Source organism: Neoarthrinium moseri (assembly GCF_022829205.1).
Source record: "Neoarthrinium moseri strain CBS 164.80 chromosome Unknown scaffold1_Wmoseri_CBS_16480, whole genome shotgun sequence".
Lineage (NCBI taxonomy): Eukaryota > Fungi > Ascomycota > Sordariomycetes > Amphisphaeriales > Apiosporaceae > Neoarthrinium > Neoarthrinium moseri.
This window is the reverse complement of record NW_026055115.1, coordinates 1,783,863-1,803,858: the sequence shown is the minus strand read 5'-3', so window position 1 is coordinate 1,803,858 and position 19,996 is coordinate 1,783,863. Positions and strand designations below refer to the sequence as shown.

Genomic DNA, 19,996 nt, shown 5'->3' with positions numbered 1-19,996 from the left:
CTGAACTTCCGACTGCTCATCTCGACGAAGCGAGAGGATCCGATCGCCACCACGGTCTTGGGCTTCCCTCCAATCCAGCAAGTTTCCCTCGATCCCCGAGGCGGGCTGCTTCCCACGCGTGTCATGTACTGGGCCTACACGAAGTGGACCCCCCGAGCTACTTTCACCCAGCGATGCAGACTGATCGTAACGGACGAAAGTCTCGGCACTCTCGATTCACAGCATGGCCCTATGAGGCAGCCAGACCAAGTGCAATCCCACCCCGTATGATCCCGTGGCTAAAATGAAGTCTGAATCACCAAACAAACCCCAAACAGCCACCTAATAATCCATGTTTCCATGGGCTGCAGATCGTGCGCTACGATGAGCAGCAAGTGACATATACCTACCTTGTGTGCGATACGTAACTAATAGAGATTCCGCTTCCTCACTCGGGTTTCATCCATGGTCATCGCTGTCAAATTAATTAATCTGACCGAGTCGCAACCTTGCGCCAGAGACCTATAGATCGACCGACCAGGCCAGTTCAGAGTGAAGATGTTGGGCCCGTCTCGCGATCACATAATCATATGCGTGACAGGTGAGACGATACAGCCTCGAACCACATATCCCAAGTGCCATCGAGCACACAGGTGCGAAGTATATATAGTAAAAGAAGCCTTGGCCATGTTACGAACTGAGTTTGACGTACTATAACTCAACCACATTTCGACGTCGTCGTCGTCGTCGTCGTCGTCCAGAAAGCAAAGTCGTATCCCCACCCAGCCATTGTCGTCACATATCGAGGTACGATCTGATGATCTGACGATCCTTCGCAGCTGCAGGAGAACGGGCCTCTTCTGGGAGGCTTGTTTGCTACGTAGCAGAAGCAATTTTGGCCTCCGAATGCACGCCCCGACTTCAACGACCTGCCTGCAATGAGCAGCTGAGCAGGGCCGGGTGCCATAGCTGCTGCATCATCACACCGACTCCCAGTTTTTGGGCATGATCCATGCAGCCGAGGGGTTTAACTAAGTAAGAAACGGCGTCGGAATGACTGGCAGGGCACCCCTGCACAGCACTTGACAACCACTGAAGGAAGCCCGAAGACTGTTACAATGCCTGGACAGGTTGGCGACGGAATGAAGCTCTTGGTACACATTGACTATGTTGACCCCTTCGCACAATAAAACATTTACCGATTGTCAAGTGCTCGCGTCGTTATCGCAAAGAGAAGACGTCTATAACGCCTTGCTGCTCTTCGCCCTGGATGTTTGACCCTGCGTGTCCCGAGAGTCCGGGTGCGCAAGCTAGTAAGCTAACTTAAGCAGATCCCCGTCACCACGTCTCGACGCGGCAGAGGGGGGACCTTGGGGACGATGGGCCCACGCCAAATTAGCTTCGCATCGCACACCCAACACGGGGCATCACTCGGCCATTGATACTGTACAACGCCTCACCTTGCTGAGCACCTTGCACGAGACTTTTCTCACTACTATCCAATATGCCGAAAAGAAAGGCCGCCGAGGTCCCCGAGCAGGACTTGCGACGCTCAACACGTCGCAGGTCGGCCGTTGTCCCCGAGCCGACCGCGACCAAGCGCGCCGCGGCGGAACCAGAGGAGAAGAAGCCCGCGAAGTCGCGGAAGGTAGCTACGGCCGATGGGTCGAAGAGCAAGGTAAGCCAGGTTTTCTTCATTCTCGAGTGCTCTTATGCATTGGCGCACGAAGTCTTTCTATGACTGTTTTGGCACGCGTGTCACGCGGATTCTCACCCCTGCCCCGCGATAGAGCTCATCACCGGCCTCATCCTGCAGCTTAGTCAGTCAAACACAGCGGCTGACCCTGGCAAAGGTGACAGCACCCAAGGCAAAGGCAACGGCAAAGGCAAAGAAGGAGACAACATCCACAGATAAGCCTGCCGAAAAGCCCAGCGCCTCCGCGAAGCCGGACACCAACGGGGGTGATGCCAGCTCTGGAAAGTCATACTGGCTGCTGAAGGCCGAACCGGAAACGCGGCTTGAGAACGGCGTCGACGTGAGGTTCTCCATTGACGACTTGGCGGCAAAGACACAGCCAGAGCCATGGGACGGTGAGTGGAACAAATGTTATAGTTATGTTGGTGTTTGTTCTAAACCCAGACTAGGTATCCGGAACTATGTAGCCCGCAACAACCTCCGCGCCATGAAGAAGGGGGATCTCGCCTTCTTCTACCACTCCAACTGCAAGGAACCCGGAATCGTGGGCACGATGGAGATAGTACAGGAACACTCGCCTGATCGTAAGTCTCCAACCTTTGTTTTCCTCCGGTCCTCAATTCGGACCCTTCATAACAAACCAACCATTTCCCCCACTCCAATATCTCTAATTTTCGACCACTTTTGGTCTATTAACACGTACACAGTCTCGGCACATGATCCCAAAGCCCCGTACTATGATGCGTCTTCGAAGCCTGCAGATCCCAAGTGGAGTGTGGTGCACGTTGAGTTCCGCAGCAAATTTGCGGAGAAGATAGGTCTGAAGGACCTGCGGGAGATGGGCAAGATGGGTGCACCCCTGGAGAATATGCAGTTGTTGAAGCAGAGCCGCTTGAGCGTAAGTCGGGTCAGCCCCGCAGAGTGGGAGCATCTCATGGGCGTCGCTCGGGAGAATGGTGGCATAAGCAAGGAGGCGTAGCCTTGGATCCCTGGATGTTGGGCGTGGTGTATTGATAGTGTAGCAGTAATTTATATGCGGATGCAAGAATATCACGGCTTCGGTAGTGTACGGACTGTATGCTCCAATACTGCACGGATGCCAGTATCGAGATCCTCTGATGCAAGCACTGGCTCGATCCAAGCATTCGTCTTTTGTGCCAGCCGCGTCTTGTCTGTCGTGCTCTCCAACGACTTCTTGAGTTGTGATAAGGCGTCGCGCAATGCCTTGGGATAGGCAGCAGAGTTGGGCTCGAGACCAATGAGTGGCTGTCTGACGAAGCAATTGCAAGCTTCCGGCGAGTTGGCATACGATTCTGCCAGCGTATCCAAGACTCGCTGGACGAGCTTTGATTGGGACGGGACACTGGGGAAACCAGCAAAGACGTCGAAGAACTTCTCTGCCGCGGCAGCGTTGAAGAATTGCTGCTTCTGTGCAATCTCGAAAATGGCCAGGGGGATGGCACCATCGAGCGCCGGGTTCTTCTGTACCATTTTCTGGACCGCCTTGTCGTCGAACACCTTCTTCGCCCCCTTGGCGTCGGGGTCTGGCATCACTAGGCGTCCGTTCTCGTCGGCGTCCTCGTCGCTGTCCTCTTCGGCGAACATGATGGCATCGTCGTCGTGCTCGGCCTGCTCCTGGATCGCCCGCTGCGCGCCGCCCTTCTTGCCCTTCCGCTCCTCCATCTTCTCCAGCCACTCCATCTCGCAGCGCGCATACTCGACCCAGACGACGGCGTCGCGGGTGCAGAAGCGCGCGCCGCGCATGAAGAAGCCGCGGGCGGCCTGCATGTCGCCGTGGTGGGCGGAGCGGCGGCCGGCCACGACCCAGAGCTCGGGCTTGGCCGGGTGCATGCGCAGGGCGCGGCTCATGACCTTGCGCCAGCGTTTGGTGGCCTTGACGGCGTCGGCGAAGCGGAGGTACTCGGTCCAGACGTCGAGGGAGCCCGGGTGGCGCTGGACGGCGCGCTCGAGGATGCCGAAGACGCGGCCCTCGCCGGCGTGGGAGCTGCTGCGGCGGATCTGCAGGCGCTTGCAGCGCTTGGCCCGCAGGCCCTCGAGCGACCGCTCCCAGCGGATGTAGGCCAGGTAGTCGCGCGGCTGCGAGCCCGGCGACAGCACCAGGTGCTCATAGTCGGAGCGCTTCTTGACCAGGGACGAGATCTCGGCGGCGCTGAAGATGGACAGGGCCTCGAACTCGCGCAGCTGGGGCACCGACTGCTCGAGGTAGTAGCGGGCCTTCTCAGGGACGCCGGCCATGGTGGCGGGTGTTCGGGGCGTATGGGAGCGCCGATGCCAGGTAGCAGAGAGACAGCTGGTTATGCAGGTGCGGATTCCGAGGCTTCGTGGTTCGGTTGGGAATGTTTGGCGGCGGTCTGGGAATGGGTGCGTCGGACGGTGCTGGCTGTGCGGACCCTCAGAAAAAGCGACGAAAAAGTTCACGAGGCTGAAGTGAACAATTATTTTTTTTTAGTGGGGTCAGCGTTGAGCCTTGCGGGAGCAGCGCTGATGAACCAAAAGGATTAGCAGGATTAGGCGGCTCGCTGCGGGGGTCCTCACTGCTATCAAAAGTCCCCACCCACCGCCGCGCTGCCAATCGGCAGACGCAAGGTGCCCGGTTGCCCGGGCCATAGCGCCCAGAAGCTCGAGCAGGGTTCCCCAACAGGGGGCCCCCCTCGCTAGTGGTAGCTCTCCAATCGACTGCAGCCCCTGCTCGCACGCCTAGCACGCCTAGCACGCCTAGCACGCCCAGCAGCCAACTGCCCTGCTATGATGGCATGGCATGACCGGCCGGTGGGTTACACGCGACACCGAAGAAGCCGAAGCTAATGTGAGCGGAAAGCAAATAATGGTGCCAGCTCTGCTTTTTTTGTTTACGCCTCTCCTCTCTCCTTCTCATCCATCGCATTGTCCGCTCCTTTGCGAGAGACGCAGAGAGATTTCCGGCCCCGTCGACTGCGTTCCCGCCCATGGTCCCGTTCGTTCTTTACCGCCGTTGAGGAGGAGGGAATCACTGATTCGACCCTCACACCCAGCCCAATGCGATCCAACGGAAACGGAAACATAGCGCCCCCAGGCTCGACCTACAAGGACAAGCCGAGCGGGGCGCTCCTCACCGTCAACGCCAAATGGATATCTTGGGTGCACACCACCGTCGCTTACAGTCAGTACATACCGCCCACGGCACCGTGCACGATATGGCAAGCGTCGCATCGAAAAGTCGTTTGTCACTTGTCACTTGAGCCATGCCTATACTGACATGCCCGACTCCCTACAGCTGCCTTCATCAGCGCGCTCCTTGTCGGTTGTTCGCTGCACTACCACAAGATCGTCAAGAATGAGTTCTATGGCTACCCCGACGAGTGGTTCCCCTCGGTGTCGGCCACCATCGGCGATCGGTACCCTGAGCGATCCTTTTTCCAGTTCTTTATTGCGATAACTTCGGGTAGGTTTTTGCATGACACGACGTAGGCTGTGCCTCAGATGAGAAAGGCATTGGAAGCTTACGGCACGCATTTTTGCACCGAGAGACTGATGTAACCCTCTTCGCAGGCCCGCGATTCGCTTTGGTGGGACTCTGGTACCTGCTTACAGCAAAGCCCGGCAAGATGCTGCCCAAGTTCGTGGGCTCCATGGGGCTGCTCCGCACGATTACCTGCGGCGGTTGGACTTACATCACCTCGACCGACGACCATGACTGGCACGACATCTTCATGATTTCTTATCTCGTTCTGACCATCCCTTGGACCTTCGGGTGCCTTGCCTTGAGCCCGCCCAACGCCAAGGCCATCAAGTACCGGAAGTATCTTGCCACTGCTTTCTTCGGCACTATTGTGCCCTTGATCTACTTCTTCATCCAGCACAAGGTCTATCATGTCGCTGGCGGTATGTCGTTCTTAGATCAGGCACGCTCGGGTTGTCGCATACTGACGGAACATAGCCTACACAACCTATGCGTTCTTCGAGTGGTCGCTTATCCTTTTCGATGTCGCCTTTGATGCCGTGACCGCGCTTGACTTCGCCACCTTCGAGATTGTGGTCAGGGACGTGGGGGGTCTCAGTCAGGGGTACGTTCAAACACTGCCGCGTTGGGTCCAATGATGCTTTACTATACTCGCTCGGGCTGTATACTGCGGGATTGACCAATCATGGTCCCCACTGGGAAATCCACAAGCGGCTTTTTCCAACCGCCACGTATTCGCGATTCAGAGGCACTAGTTGTTGATTACGGCATCTTGCGTCGAAACTGCCGGGGTCGTTTGTGCTTTTTTGGGGAGGATTCAATACCCCCGCCGACAGATGCTGTCCAACAACCCAGACTGGTGAGGCAGAGTAGGGCCAAGGAATACCACGTCCCAACTCTCGCCCAAAACCTGGCCACAGTTACCAGAGTGGAAGATCGTCAGCGCCGGAGCCTCGGGCCGTGTTAGTCGATCCTGTATACTATTTACTGCAGGGGTGTTAGCTCGTTTAGCGTGGGGCCGATCGAGCTTAGGGGCACGTCCGCCACGTTGCCATTCGAAGCGGGGCGCTTATATCCAGTCCGAGCGAGTATAGAGATAGACGGTTATTTGCTTTCAGTCGTGCTGAATCGTATGCTGATGGTCTCTCAGAGAGAACAAGTCGCGTGTCCCAACCAAAGTCCTGGAAAAGGAGAAGTCGAACGCTACGGGCGGGGTCTTTGATGCAAAGTTCTCCTGGAAAGAGCTCTTTGATACCGGTGCCGAAGTCTATCATGGCTTCGTCTTCTGGTCTATGCTGACCAGTCTCGGCGTCGTCATCTGGTACTTCCCCCTCTGGCACATGGGCATTTCCGGATATGAGGCACTCGTCATGTCGACCATCTCCCCTTTGTTCCTGGGAGTCAAATCCATTCGATCTCTGGTGATCAACAATCTTCGAGTCTGTCATTTCTTGTCACTGGCAGGCCTTCTCGCCTGGATGATCAAGGACCCTGCTTATAGACTCTTCACCGTGGGTTTTGGTGTCTGGATGTCATGTCTGTCGTGGGCTGCCACCCTGTTCTCTGACAACGTTCACGAAGCTCGTTTAGAGTCCAAGATCCTAGCTTGGACTGTTGGCCTGATCCTATCGTCAACGGTGAAGTTTGCTTGGTGGACGAACAATCCTATATGGCCAATTATGCACGCTGCCAATGGGGGCAAAAACGAGATCGGCCTGGCATTGGCAGTTATGGCCGCCTGGAGATTCACCCGCAGAGCTCCACTGAATACTGGAGTCGCTCCAGACAACACGGTGGCAGGATCGGCCTTTTTGTCGGCTCTCGGAATCGGCGGCCTATTCTTTGGCCTACATTCTCTCCTGTCTGACACCAGTACCATGATCTTGTGGGTATGGGAAGGTTATCCCATTAGGGGTCCTCTTTCCACAACACATGGCTGGTTGACGGTGGCAACTATGACCGCAGGCTTGTTAACCGGCATTTCACATCCCAGGCTTGTCAGCACCTGGTCAGGGTATGGTATAGGATGCGTTGGCGCCGCTGTGCTCACCTCTTATCACAACTGGCTCGGCTACTCAGGTGCGCTCTTGACAGCCTTCTACCTGACGGCTATCGCTAGTCCTCTCTTGGCTCAAGCCGCCCAGAAACGTCCGGCCACGACGTTCGGCCTCGGGTTTCTCATATACAACTTTGTCGTCCTGTTCCACGTTTGGGTGGTAGCCTACGCCTTCGTACCCGGCGGTCCTCTCGTCCGAGAGCATACCGATTGGGTCATGATTACTATGATGGTCCTCATAGGTGGTGGGGTTTGGAACTTGACATCGACCAACGCGCGCCGCCGCGAATCACGCAAACCGGTCCCTTCGCAGACGCAGCACCGTAAGTACCATTCTTCAGCACTCGTCTTGATCAACGTCTTCTTCCTTATCTCGGCCTACTTCCGCTTCCCGACAAACGACTACAAGCCCTATCACGAGGACTCACGTGTTCTGACCGCTGGTATTTGGACCATTCATTTCTCCCTCGACAACGACATGTATTCATCAGAGTACCGAATGCGTGACCTGATCAAGGAACTCGAGATTGATGTCGTTGGTCTCTTGGAATCCGATCTTCAGCGCATCATTATGGGCAACCGAGACACAACTCAATTCCTCGCGGAAGATCTCGGCATGTATGTCGACTACGGCCCGGGTCCTAACAAGCACACATGGGGTGCTGCACTTCTGTCCAAGTTCCCCATACTTAACTCAACACACCACCTGCTGCCCTCTCCCGTCGGCGAGCTCGCACCTGCAATCCACGCCACTCTCGACTGCTACGGCGAGCTGGTCGATGTTTTCGTCTTCCACTCGGGCCAGGAGGAAGACCCGGAGGACAGAAGGCTGCAGAGTGAATACCTATCCAAGCTGATGGGCTCGTCCCCGCGCCCCAGCATTCTGCTCAGCTACTTGGTCACGGAGCCGCTGCGCGGCAACTACAACACCTATGTCTCGCCAACGTCGGGTATGCACGATGTCGACCCCAGCGACTGGGATCGCTGGTGCGAGTACATTCTCTACAAGCGCCTGAACCGCGTTGGGTACGCGCGCGTCAGCCGGAGCACCATCACCGACACGGAGCTGCAGGTCGCCAAGTTCGTCGTGCCCAAGGGCGACGCGGAGAAGGCCACTGTAGCGGCCTTGGAGTCGGATCAGCAGCTGCGGAATCGCAAGGTCAAGGAACATGAAGTCCCCGAAGGCTGGAGGTTCCCTGCTATGTTCCGGGGTAAGGGCGTCCGTGACCACAGGTACCATGTGTTCGACGAGCCGTTGTACTACAAGCCGGAGTGAAGGGGGGTTAATAAGTAGTGAAAAGGGCACAAGGGCGGTGTGGTAATACGTAAGGAAAGGTACTTAGGAGTGCCGGATTGAAGGTTAATGAGGCATGGTAATGATTCGGAGGATTAAGGACGGAACGCCGGGATAGGCTGGCTGCTGCGGTTGATAATGCTATGTATTTACGATTAAACGAGAGATTCCCACATCGCCTTTGCTGAAAGTGAACCGATTACCTGGTGCAATGGCTAGCTGCCGGTCGAGAATTGTATTTCCTAATTATCAACAAGAATACCAACCGTAGACCCTTTGCCAATCTAGGTTCAATTCATGGTCACTCAAGAACCGAGAAATTGTAAATGACAAGAAATACTAAAAGTCGTCAATAAACAGAGAGTTGACCGGCCTAGCAAACGTGGTCATGTGACGCGGCATCCCCTAATCTAGTAGGTTTTATGGCAGTTGCAACGATATATAGCCCGGGTAATCTAGGCCTCAGTCTATTAGGAGGGAGTACTGAGGTCGTTTACGGAGACTGTTTGTGCTCACTTCGGTGGACCACCCAATGCTAAGTTTATGTGTAGATTCCTTCTGTCTCTTCTCTCTAATCGTGCTGTGGTTGGTACGGGCCTTTCAATGGCCTTAAGAGGCATCATGATGAGAGGAGAAATCGATCCTGGACCTTGCTTGCTGTTGAGCCATTTCAAGTATAAGGCTACAGTTCAAGTCCTGCTGCTACTCTTTTGCTGTTCGAAATGACCTTTTCGATCTCTATGGGGTTGAGATCAATATCCACCAACTTGGCTATCACAGACCGCTTGAACCCAACCCCAATTGAACCGTCAGCCGCATTGAAATCTTGCTCAGAGTAAAGATCATTCTGTTTAAGCGCCCTCACCCATAAGTCTAACCGACGCCCGTTCCCTATGACAGGAAAATAGACTAAGAGGTTGGCTCTGGAAAGCACATCACTTCCAAGGTCAGCTGTAGAGGACTCTACTATAAGAGTCCCCTGAATTTGAGTCATTCTCCTCAGCAGCGTCTTCAAAGAGCTTCGTTCTATACCGGTTTTCGTAGCCGTTTTCATTCCAGAATACACTGGGCAATCGATAGTGTAGATGACATCCCAGATCTGGCCCATTGTGAGATATTGCTCTAACTGCTCGACTGACGAGCCTGTAGCTGGGAGGTGCATCAACGGTTTCCTTAGGTGCTGTGCTAATCCCTCAACTACGAAGCTCTTGCCCGTGCCTGAAGCACCATAAAACACAAGCATAGTGGCTTCTCCGCGTTTTCCGGGAGTTTCCTTTTTCATTTGTGCTCCGCATATTGCCAGCAAACTGTCCTTGGTGCTCTGTTTTAACCAGCAGAGCTCGAGAGCACCGTCATCCCAGGTCGCCGGTTGTAACTGTGACACATTCACAGTTTCCCACAGTCGCGTTTTAAAATTGAAGATGGTTACCTGTGAAGGGTATAACATCTCCATTTTTTGGTTTGGAATGGTGGGTTTTCTCCGGGACTGACCCTTATTTCGCTGGTCTTTGCTGTCGAGCGGTGAACTAGAGCATACGTTGCTGGATCTAGCATACAGTAGTTCCGGTTCTAGAAAGTATAGCCCTATCAGAACAATTATCTGCGCTTATTGAGCTTGTAATCTTACAGATTTGGACTCTTTATACTGGAATAGTCTTCTGTCCTTGAAGTTGGCGAGGATAGTCGCCCGACGGCAGAGGCTATGGCGAATACCAACACGCAAATACTTAAGCGGCGAGATGGGTAGGTCTCTGATAGACATTTTCTCTTCGATGCCGTGGAATTCAAACAGTGGCAGAGTAATACTGAAGTCGTGGCGCTTAGGCTTGTCATCCAATGCCAAACAGGAAACGGATAATGTGAGAACAGCAGGTTCCGGCCGGGCCCAACTTGTTAGTTCATAACCCTCTGCATTTCGGGTATCGGCACCTGCATGCCGAACTACAACTTCGCCGGGAATCTGCAGTCCTGTTTCAGTGAGGCTCGACATTATTCAATATGGTGTACCTACGAATATGTATGAGATATAGTGCCAATTGATAGCGTTCTTCCGCAGTAGCCGGTCGACAGCAGCGTACTCCTCTGCCATAACAGAATCAAGAAGGCTAATCAGGCATGATAACGGCTCATGATCAAGATACCGTGCGATCTTGCGTCTCCCATGGTAGTGCCATAGAAATGGACTATGAAGCGTGACGCCCGACTTCAAACCAGCGTCGAGGTGCGGACGGCACCAGTCCGGCAATGAGTTCAGTGACAGACATAGCTCCTCTGACAATAGTTGCACTGACACCTTGAAATACTTTGGGGTTTCGCCAAGAAAATGGCTGTCGCTGTGATCACAGAGAAAATGTTTAGAAAGAATGAAATGGATATGATCTTTTTGGAAAGAAGGGTCAGAAATTGTAAACACCTTTTGTCCAGATAGATGCAGCTGGCCTGGAGACTCGCTATTAGGCAAGAGAACCCAGTCGCCTATGGCCCTCATACCACACTTATACTCTGGAGTATCGAAACAGGAGGTTTCTGGCTGACCCTCACATTCAACGCTGTTCAATTCAAGATGCGTCGTGGGTCCGACGTGTTTGATAGGCTCCCTCATGTCCTGAGCGAAATCATGCCAATCTGACTCTATAGCAGTGTTTGGTATGGCCTGAGGAGAACGATATGGCGCTATAGAAGCAGACCCCGATTTGTCCTCGAAGGTTGTTATTCTGGTTTGAGTCCGAGACAACCTCAGGCTGGCTGCTCGGGAAACAATGTCGTGATGTCCAAGCCGAGCTTCCTCAAAAGCCTCGAGCTGTTCGACCTCGCAAATTGAATCAATTTCTCTCTGTAGGGCTCGGTGCTGCTGTCGTATGATTTCTTCCCACTGTGTCATTCTTTCGAGGTCCTCTATCAGGTCCCTGAGGTGCGTAATGAGCTCTTCGAACTTTGTCTTATCTTCGATTGCCCAACGTGCTGTTCTGCCTAGGCTAGCTCTTTTCTTTGTGGACTCGATACGGTGTTTAAGACGATCGAGGGTCGTGCCCAGCCAAGACCCTGTGGTAATCGAGCTCGAAAGGATGTTGAGCCCGGGCGCGTCGTTTTGGGGTACAATCATTGATGTTTTCCATTCATCCTTCAGCCCGTACTTCTCTTGGAGCTGTGACCCATTTTGGAAGAGGTGTATCAAATTGGCCATAGTTGACTCTATGCTTGATTTGATTTCTTGGTTGTCTAGTCGCACATCGTATCTGCCGCTGTCCATGAACCCACAGGCGCGACCCCACGACCGAAACCTTAGCCTTAAGTTGTCGAACTTCGTCTCAAGCAAAATATAGTCTCTCCCTAAGTAGCGGCCATTTTGCACAAGCTCGAAGCAGTTGACACATGTGGAGAACAGACCCACGAGCCCAACGCCACCAACAGCCAAGCCAACAGGCTCCATTATCTTCGTGGGGTACTATTTTCTCGCGAGATGAACCTGAAGGAGCTCTCAAATCAAGCTATTGATGAAGGCGCCTCTTTTGAAGTGGATCCGTATATGCTAATAGCAAGGTTTACAAGCCTTTGAAAAGGATCATTCCAGAATTCAGCAATGCTTGAATTAGCTGATTGAATCTTCGAGAAGGGTATATAAGGCTGTGAGTGCTCCCTTCCAAGGCTGAATCCAAGGCATATTCACACCTCGCGGGGCTGTGGTAGCCTAATGTAACCTCGCGTATCATCTCTACCAGGGAGATGCTCACGTGTAGTAAAGGAAATGAACCGTTTTCAGAGAAACTTGTGAAAAGAAATAAGAATTTCAGGCTTTGCAAGCCTGTACTGAAAGGCTAATCTACCTAATTTGAGGATTATCGGCATGGCTAGGCGATGATAAGCTCACAAGATCCGTTCCATCTTGAGCGAAGTCACCTAGTAGTTGTTCTTCGTTTGCTGCTTCTTGTTCAATTATGAAAGTGGGTAGCATATTGAGAGACATCCAACACAGTGAGGGAATAGTACAGCTGTGATTGTGAATTTTGGTGTGGCGAGGCGTACGGCTCGACTGTCAGATTTGAAGGACTTGTTGATGGTGGATGGCAGGGCTAAACGTCAGAGGCGGCGAGGCAGATTGTCAATACTCAAAATTCGAACGGCCCGATGACGGGTCTACTTAAGAGTACTAGAGCGCCTAGGGGAGCGTTGTAATCCACCTGAATAGCCTTACAAGGCTGCTGCTCCACAGCTACCTTTGAACCAAGGAGGCAGACTGCGGCCTTGACATTCTCTTTTCGGAAAACAATTCAGTAAACTACTCTCACCCAGCATCGTGGAGAGAACCTCGCGATTTTCCAAGATCACAGTCAGTCTATACCTGCAGAGGCAATCTCAGGTCACGAATGGACCAATCCGCCAGGCTTCCTGCCGTGTGATATCAGGCTTACCAATTAAATGCGGAGAATGATGGTCCCGAAATCCATTGTCCGAGGTCAAATTTCGCAAACTCACTCATCAAACGTTCGCAATCTCAGAAACAACCAAGATATGCACGAGGTGTACATCATCTGTCTTTCCGGATTCAATCTTCGGCTTAATTTTCTTGCTGTATTGTTACTGGGTTCATAGTAATGCATTCTCACACGAAGCCTGTTGCAGGTCATATGCAGAAATCAGTAGCTTTGGGAAATATAATGTACAAGGGTTCCTTAATGGTTCGTTGAGCAGTATTAGCTAAAGGCCGAGAGTCAGGAGACTTACGGGCATATAAATAAGTAGTACTCTAGTTGCTTTTGAGAGAGTACTTAGATCAAAGTTACAGCCTTTCAGAGACTTTGCCCTCCAAAACCATCTGGTCACATGTGCATTCAGAGCTCTGCCTCTTCTTCTTCACTCCTGCGGAGTAGTGTCGGGTTGGGTCCTTTCGACCGCGTCTTGATAGGATAACATATAGACTAGCGACAGGCAATACGCCGCTGAGGAGTACTGTGACAGCAGAGATCTATTCCTTTCCGAGACCGCCAAGCCGAGCTTTAGAAACCGCAGGCGAGGCTAAGAGGGCCACCAGGGGTATGATGATACCGATGGAGGTATTGTCGTTATGGAGAAAAAATGACCCATCAATCATGGGCGACGAGAAGTAGTCGAATCAAGATGTCCTATCAACAGTTTAACCATCTTCGTCCCATGCTCGTCCGAATGGATCGATTGGCGTATTGACAAAGTAGGAAGGTCTCACGACCCATTGCACCACCATTGTGACGCACCAAGTATTGACCTGATTGTTTGGAGTTACCAGTGACCTTGCCCCTCTGATAGGGCGAGTTTGGAGACTGGTAACATGACCACGGTGGTACGACGTTACTCCAGGGCCCACAGATTACCCTTGCTGTTGCAAGGTAGCGTAGTAGTGAGCCAGTGTCGCCAAGGAACGCTGTCCGGCAATTCCAAAGACCTTCGGGCGCAGGATATGTATCAAAATGCCATGAAACCATCAAGCACGGAATCGTAAATGATAATGTTGTATTTGTCTGCGTTGTAGATCAGCTACGAAGGAAAGTATGCAGTTGCACCTTCGTTGCAAATTAATGCCATAAACCGCAGACCAGCTATGTGCAAAAACACGACTTTTAGCCGGGGGCAAAATGTGAAGTGATTTCATTATCACGGGCGTTATAGGAATAGGTGGTGATACCCCTCCATGTCTACGATGCTACTGCGGAGCCCGCAGAGCCAGGGAATACGAGCTCTTGGCGAGCTCCGTTGACCTTATTTCAACGCGAGCCCCAAGAAGGAGACCAGGAGTTCGAGCGTCATATTTTGTAACCCTTCCGGAACTGGTGACTCTGGAACCTGAAAGGCTTGGAGAATAGTTGTAAAGATGAGGTTCCACACGTTGGCAAAGGTCCTGCTCTTTGAGCTCTTCATCCAGCATGCTTTCGCCGCAAGCATTAGGAGCATCTATCTATTCAAAGATGTGATGGTCTCGAACACAACGGCATTGAAGACCTCCGGGTTCAACAGTCTCATCATGTTCGGCGTCGGCATCCTTGACAACGGGGACATCATGTACTATTCGAACACGCCTGGGAGCAGTGACGTGCTAGTAGCATCCAACGGCACCTACGTCGGCGGTGACGCGCTTGCCAACAAAGTCCGCTCATTCAAGACGGGCACCACGGGGATCAACAGGCTGGAGATCTCTATGAACTCCCAGCACGTCCGCGAATTGATGGCCAGCCCAGGGCCAGGAGCCAGTACGCGTGTCTATCGCAACTTCCAGGCTCTGAAGACGGCATGGACCCTTGATGCGGTCAACAATGATGACGAGTCCATCTACGACGTCTCGAGCACGGTAACCTTCGCGAAGATGCTCGGTCAGGTGGGGTATAAGTACACGATTGCGCCATACACCAATTCAGGCTTTTGGAGCTCCGTCGTGAAACAGGCCAACAACGGTCTCAAGGAGCCAAATCTGCTGGTGGACAGAGTGTACCTACAGTGCTACGACGGCGGCGCAGGAAACAACCCTGCAGGTTGGCAGAGCACGCTTGGTATGAAGGTTGTGCCGCTCGTGTGGGTGACCAACGATTCGAAGCCGTCACAGGGAACGACCGTGGCGCAAGCGCGGACCAAGTTTTCTGGTTGGAATCAAGGAGCAGCGCTTGCCGGCGGTGGCTACTGGAACGATTACGATATCGAGAAGATGAAGCTATCTTACACGGACTATGGAAATGTCCTAACAAGCATCTTTCCATGATAGTCTCTTCGGTAGTCAAATGAGCAGCGATACTTTGGTCATCTCATAATGAGGTATGACAAAAGCCAAATAAACTATACCGTTTCGTGTTCCCTTAGTTAAGTTTTGTCTATATCAATATCGCCATGATAAACACACTTGCCATTTCGAGAAGGGAGTTAATAATTATCGTTCATGAATCTGAGGATTGGCTGAACCGTCCCAGCTTCAAGGCTTTCACAAGTCGTCTACCGTCGAATGAATAGACCACCCCGGCCGTGAGCCTTATCAATCACCTCGGCACTCGCGGTCCTCACGCCAGCTAGGTGTACCGGAAGACTATCAACGTGTTTCTGCACTTGTGTCCGTACTTCAACATATCGATCCGCTACCGACCGAGCGCTCTTCTCATCCTTCATCTTCTCAACCGTCACATCCGGGCTCCAGGCGTCACGACTGAGGCTTGCAAGAGCCACGTCGACATCACGTGCCTTTAGAGCTGGTTGGGATCTATCTGATGCGGGGATTGGTCGAAGGTAGGCCATGAGGATTACTTTCATTTTTGCATCGAAGAAAGTAGTGTCGCCGAAGTCACGCAGGACATGTACGGTCGCGACTTTCTTTATGACCACTTGAGGCGAGGCGTAAGGGGAGGGCCCGATAGTGATGATTGCTTCGTACCAGTTGTTGGAGATATTTTCGACTCCTTTCTTGGGATATACACTAGCCCAGCCCATGTATATGCCGTTTAGGCGAAGCATCAGGTCGTTGGAAACGCCAGCCAGGTTTGCGGTCGGCAGTCCAAAGCGGGCTTTACTTTGCCCAGTACCATGTACAACCATTCCAACGACCTTCAGCGGAAATGGCTTTTCAGGCCCGACATCAGAGCCGACCACCTCTGGAGGCGAATCAATCAGACAAGGAGGATGGAGAGGGTCGTAAGAGACGTCACGGGCGCCATCGAAGTTGGCCTCTAAAGATTCGAATTTGCTGCGCACACCAGATTTGGCAAATGCAATTTGTTCAGCACGTTCCGCGATGAAACCGGGCTTGTACTTGTTGGTGTATTTCTGGACACGATTATCCACTATAGCCTTGGCTGGTCCAACGTACTTGTTGACGACCGTGGTGCCCACTATGGATGCCACTTTAAGGCCAGCTTCCAGTGGCATGGTAGATAGGCTGGCCCCGCGAAAGATGCTGACATCGCTGGATGTGCTGGCGATGCGGAAGATGGGGCTGGGGCAGAGAACTTTCTTGCGGCCTTCGCCGGTACACATGACGACACGGAGATAGCCATCTGACGCGACTGCGGGAATCCGCACGACGCAGGTCTCACGGGCAACATGCTTGGAGAGACTCTTGTGCTTTGATGCCTTTTTGAGGAATTTCTTCATATCCCTCTGCCATGCTCGTTCATCCGATTCTGGCATCTCGGATGGGAGTGCTTCAGATGTCGGGGTTACGTCGATCCAATTGCTTGAAGTCCCCAACAAGACACTGACGCTCATGCCCATGTCTCCGGAGAAACCCTTTCTCTGGAGCCAAAATGAGCGATCCGATGGCATTGGGACATCCGAAAAGACTGTGATGGTGACTCTTGTGGACGGCCCTTTGTAGTAGACAAGTCCAGATGAGTGTCGGAGGATGCTGTAGTGTTTGGTCGCTTCAAAAGGATGAGACACGAGCCCACCGGCAAAGTGTATTGTCTCATCGAATGCAGTCTGCCAGAACGACTTGGAGGCACTTGGCACCTCGGGAATCGTAGTACTCGTGTGCGTGATAGGAGCCGGCTCAGAGACACTTGGGATGAGGGGGATAGTGTTGGGCCTTGGTGGCATGGATGGCCGAGTCTCCAAGGTCAGCGCTCTAGCCTTCTCGGCCAGGCTATCCTCCTCATCTTGGTCATAGAAGTAGTCATCGAGAATGTCCGAGACATCGAATGATGGGGACGGCCCAGAGTCCGAGGCAACAGGTTTGCGTTTGAATGACTGTGAGCTTGGGGCAGTCATATCGTTGCCATCTTGAGGCTCGTGGGTGAAAGAACGGTGTGTCATATGCGTGGTGCTTTGGTGCCTGTCAATGGAATTCCGCGGCTGCAGCTCTTTGTTCTCAAGCAGACATGACGCAGGACTGTGAATTGGATATAAGAGCAAAGAAACGCAAGTTCACCAAGCCCGCGGCATATCGAATATCGGACAAATCAGTACTGAGACACGGACATGGTTCCCTGCCGTCGGTGGTTGAGTCGAGTTCAGTTAGGAGAGAAGCAGCTGTCTACCGACTCCTGAGACCTGGCGGCGGCCGGGCTGCACCTTTAGCGTGCAAGACCCCTGGCGCGGCCCTCGATAAGGCACGCCAATCGGTGGGTTTAGCGCCGTTTGCTGCCGTCACTTGCCGATCCCAGGCTGCATAGGCACTAAGTAACCAACTCACAGCTGCTCGCCTGGACAAGCTCCGAGCTTCACGGCAAGCTTCCAGACGCCCTGGTCCTGTACGCCGTAGGACTCACGGACTAACTTTACAGCTGCAACTCTCATCCCCCTCCCCATCAAACCGCAAGCAGGTCCGCCGGGCGTGACAATGTAGCATTGCCGACGTTATCGTCGGTCTCTTGCTACCCCGAGGTTTCCCAAAGCGCCGCCCTGTCGCTTATCAGGATGGCGTCCCCATCATCGTCCACAGCCTCGCCCGCGCGGCACTCACGGCCGTCTTCGCGACATGACGACGTCGAGGCTGCCGACTCGATCCCCGTCGAGACCCTCGTGCAGCATCTTCTGGAGGCCAAGCGCTCGCTTTCATCCATGACCTCTGTGCTTCGAGCCAACGAGCTCGTGACCGCTGCTCGCCTGGCTCACGAAGAGTCCGTGATTCTCGGAGCTCAGGCCCAGTTCCTCCGCCGCGGCATCAACGACCAGGTCCGCTTGCTGCTCAAGGTACGCCGTGGCATGAACAAGACCTACGAGAGCGGCAAACGTGAGTTCAAGCAGGTCATCAAGGACCTCGACTCTGCGAACAGCCAGCTCGAGAGCACCATGAATGTGCTGCGTGACCGAACAGTCGAAAGTGTCTTCAGACCGAAGGGCGAGGAGAGAAAGAGTTTACTAGACTTTGTCGACGTCGAACAGGTCGAGACGATGCGCAACATATTGAAGGAGAACATTGCCGCTCTTCAAGTAAGCCGGCCACTACTGAGAGTGTTTTTTCAAACATGGATCATCTTACCCACTAACACGATTTTGTTAGAGCACGCAGACTTCCTTCGATGGCGATTTACTGCGGTTCGACACCGATCTAAGAGCGCTCAACAAGACCATCACTTCCGCCCCCTCTCCGCCGTCTCCCTCTGCATCCAATTCTCGACGGCCCGTCCCAGACCTGCTGGCTTCCATGGTAGAAAACTCGCATGATATGGCAGAGCTCCTGGCTTCCCTGACGAAGCATTTCGACCTCTGCGTGACAGCCGTACGAACCACCGAAGGAGGTGCTGCGCTCGCGAGGAGGAAGGCTGCCGAAGCCTCGCAAACACAGGGGGACAATAACGTCTCAATATCCGGGGTCATTGCCGAACAAGAGTTGCACATGGCTGAGGATCCCATAACTCTAGAAGACCGCATTCAGATGCTACAAGTAGTCGTGCAAGATGCATCAGAGGTCATGGAGGTGGTCCAAGAGATCAATGAGCACCTCCAGAATATGGAGGAGGAATACAGTCACTTGATCGAGCAGACGGAGCAGGTCAAGCTGACATACACGACTACGAACGACGCTTTTCATGTGCTGGAAGATATTGGAACTCGCTTGCGCAGCTACATCGCCGCCGAGACGGAGTTCCGCGAGCGCTGGATTGCGGAGCACGACACCATCGGCGAAAAGATGGACGAAATGGAGGAGCTGCGGCTGTTCTACGAGAATTATGCCAGTTCATACGATAGCCTCCTCCTCGAGGTCGACCGGCGAAGGACCCAGGAGCAAAGGGTGCTGAGTATATGGAAGAAGGCGAAAGATAACGTCGAGAAGATCATTGAATCAGACAGAAAACAGCGAGAGGCGTTTCGCCACGAGATTGCGGAGTACATACCTACCGATCTGTGGCCAGGGATGGATGATGGAATGAGGGCGTGGGACGTTGTGCCGCTGCGCGCCAACCCCGAACTTGAAGAGGGATCCGGCAGCACCCCAGCTCTGGACAAGAGCGTCGTGCAGGCGGCTGCGATGCGCCTTGGCGGGCGTACTATGGATGATCGTTGATATCTTGCTTGGATCTGGCGTTTGGTTTCTGCGTATCTGGCACACTTCACTCATCATGGGAGGCGTTTAAGGGCCCTATTATTGGAATACCAGTGGGCTGCGAGGACTGCTTTTGCGGGTTTGAGCCGCGTGCGCAGCATGAAGCTTGCGTATGCACCTTGTTTGTTTGGAAACTTGATAGCGACAAATCGAACCATTCAAATAAAGCACGGAAGACGGTCTCTGTCGGTCTGCCCGGTTGTTCCCGTGGACCTTCCATGGTCGCTAAGCCTCCCCCAGATCCTGTCCCGGATCTTGCCCACGGGTAGCTGACAAGGTCCACCACGATCTGCTCCAAGGGCCGTCTCATCTAAGAAGAGAACCCGGCGCGGGGGCTTGCCATCGTATTGACAGTGGAGTTCTTCTCTTGGAAAAGACGGTAAGGGTCATTTCCTACTTTGGTGCCTCTCGCGAGACAAAGAACTCGAGGGAAAGGACTCGAGGAATGCATCAGCAACGAGCTGGTCTAACGTATGGGGACATGCTCATGGGCTTTCAAACACGTCAACTCATGCAACACA

The 19,996-nt window shown here is 53.2% G+C and overlaps 7 protein-coding genes across 7 annotated transcripts; 4 read left to right on the top strand and 3 right to left on the bottom strand.

Moving 5' to 3' along the window:
* Nucleotides 1-1,483: 1,483 nt before the first annotated feature.
* Nucleotides 1,484-2,654, top strand: JN550_000576 (uncharacterized protein; the record flags this gene model as incomplete). The annotated part of the gene is made up of 4 exons (XM_049317436.1): nt 1,484-1,657; nt 1,833-2,070; nt 2,125-2,259; nt 2,383-2,654. The coding sequence occupies 4 exons, from the start codon at nt 1,484-1,486 to the stop codon at nt 2,652-2,654; spliced, it is 819 nt and encodes a 272-aa protein (XP_049177865.1).
* A 71-nt stretch (nt 2,655-2,725) lies between these two features.
* On the bottom strand, nt 2,726-3,931 carry JN550_000575 (uncharacterized protein; the record flags this gene model as incomplete). Its single annotated transcript, XM_049317424.1, has 1 exon — nt 2,726-3,931. One exon carries the CDS (start codon nt 3,929-3,931, stop codon nt 2,726-2,728), a length of 1,206 nt encoding a protein of 401 aa, XP_049177864.1.
* Nucleotides 3,932-4,711: 780 nt separating this feature from the next.
* Nucleotides 4,712-8,467, top strand: JN550_000574 (uncharacterized protein; the record flags this gene model as incomplete). The annotated part of the gene is made up of 5 exons (XM_049317413.1): nt 4,712-4,835; nt 4,950-5,117; nt 5,225-5,557; nt 5,613-5,739; nt 6,286-8,467. 5 exons carry the CDS (start codon nt 4,712-4,714, stop codon nt 8,465-8,467), a joined length of 2,934 nt encoding a protein of 977 aa, XP_049177863.1.
* A 700-nt stretch (nt 8,468-9,167) lies between these two features.
* JN550_000573 (uncharacterized protein) lies at nt 9,168-11,915 on the bottom strand (the record flags this gene model as incomplete). Its single annotated transcript, XM_049317402.1, has 4 exons — nt 9,168-9,914; nt 9,977-10,054; nt 10,113-10,445; nt 10,497-11,915. 4 exons carry the CDS (start codon nt 11,913-11,915, stop codon nt 9,168-9,170), a joined length of 2,577 nt encoding a protein of 858 aa, XP_049177862.1.
* Nucleotides 11,916-14,327: 2,412 nt separating this feature from the next.
* On the top strand, nt 14,328-15,206 carry JN550_000572 (uncharacterized protein; the record flags this gene model as incomplete). The annotated part of the gene is made up of 1 exon (XM_049317391.1): nt 14,328-15,206. The coding sequence occupies one exon, from the start codon at nt 14,328-14,330 to the stop codon at nt 15,204-15,206; it is 879 nt and encodes a 292-aa protein (XP_049177861.1).
* A 227-nt stretch (nt 15,207-15,433) lies between these two features.
* Nucleotides 15,434-17,197, bottom strand: JN550_000571 (uncharacterized protein; the record flags this gene model as incomplete). Its single annotated transcript, XM_049317380.1, has 1 exon — nt 15,434-17,197. The coding sequence occupies one exon, from the start codon at nt 17,195-17,197 to the stop codon at nt 15,434-15,436; it is 1,764 nt and encodes a 587-aa protein (XP_049177860.1).
* Nucleotides 17,198-17,307: 110 nt separating this feature from the next.
* JN550_000570 (uncharacterized protein) lies at nt 17,308-19,436 on the top strand (the record flags this gene model as incomplete). Its single annotated transcript, XM_049317369.1, has 4 exons — nt 17,308-17,550; nt 17,624-17,679; nt 17,752-18,361; nt 18,432-19,436. 4 exons carry the CDS (start codon nt 17,308-17,310, stop codon nt 19,434-19,436), a joined length of 1,914 nt encoding a protein of 637 aa, XP_049177859.1.
* Nucleotides 19,437-19,996: the final 560 nt, after the last annotated feature.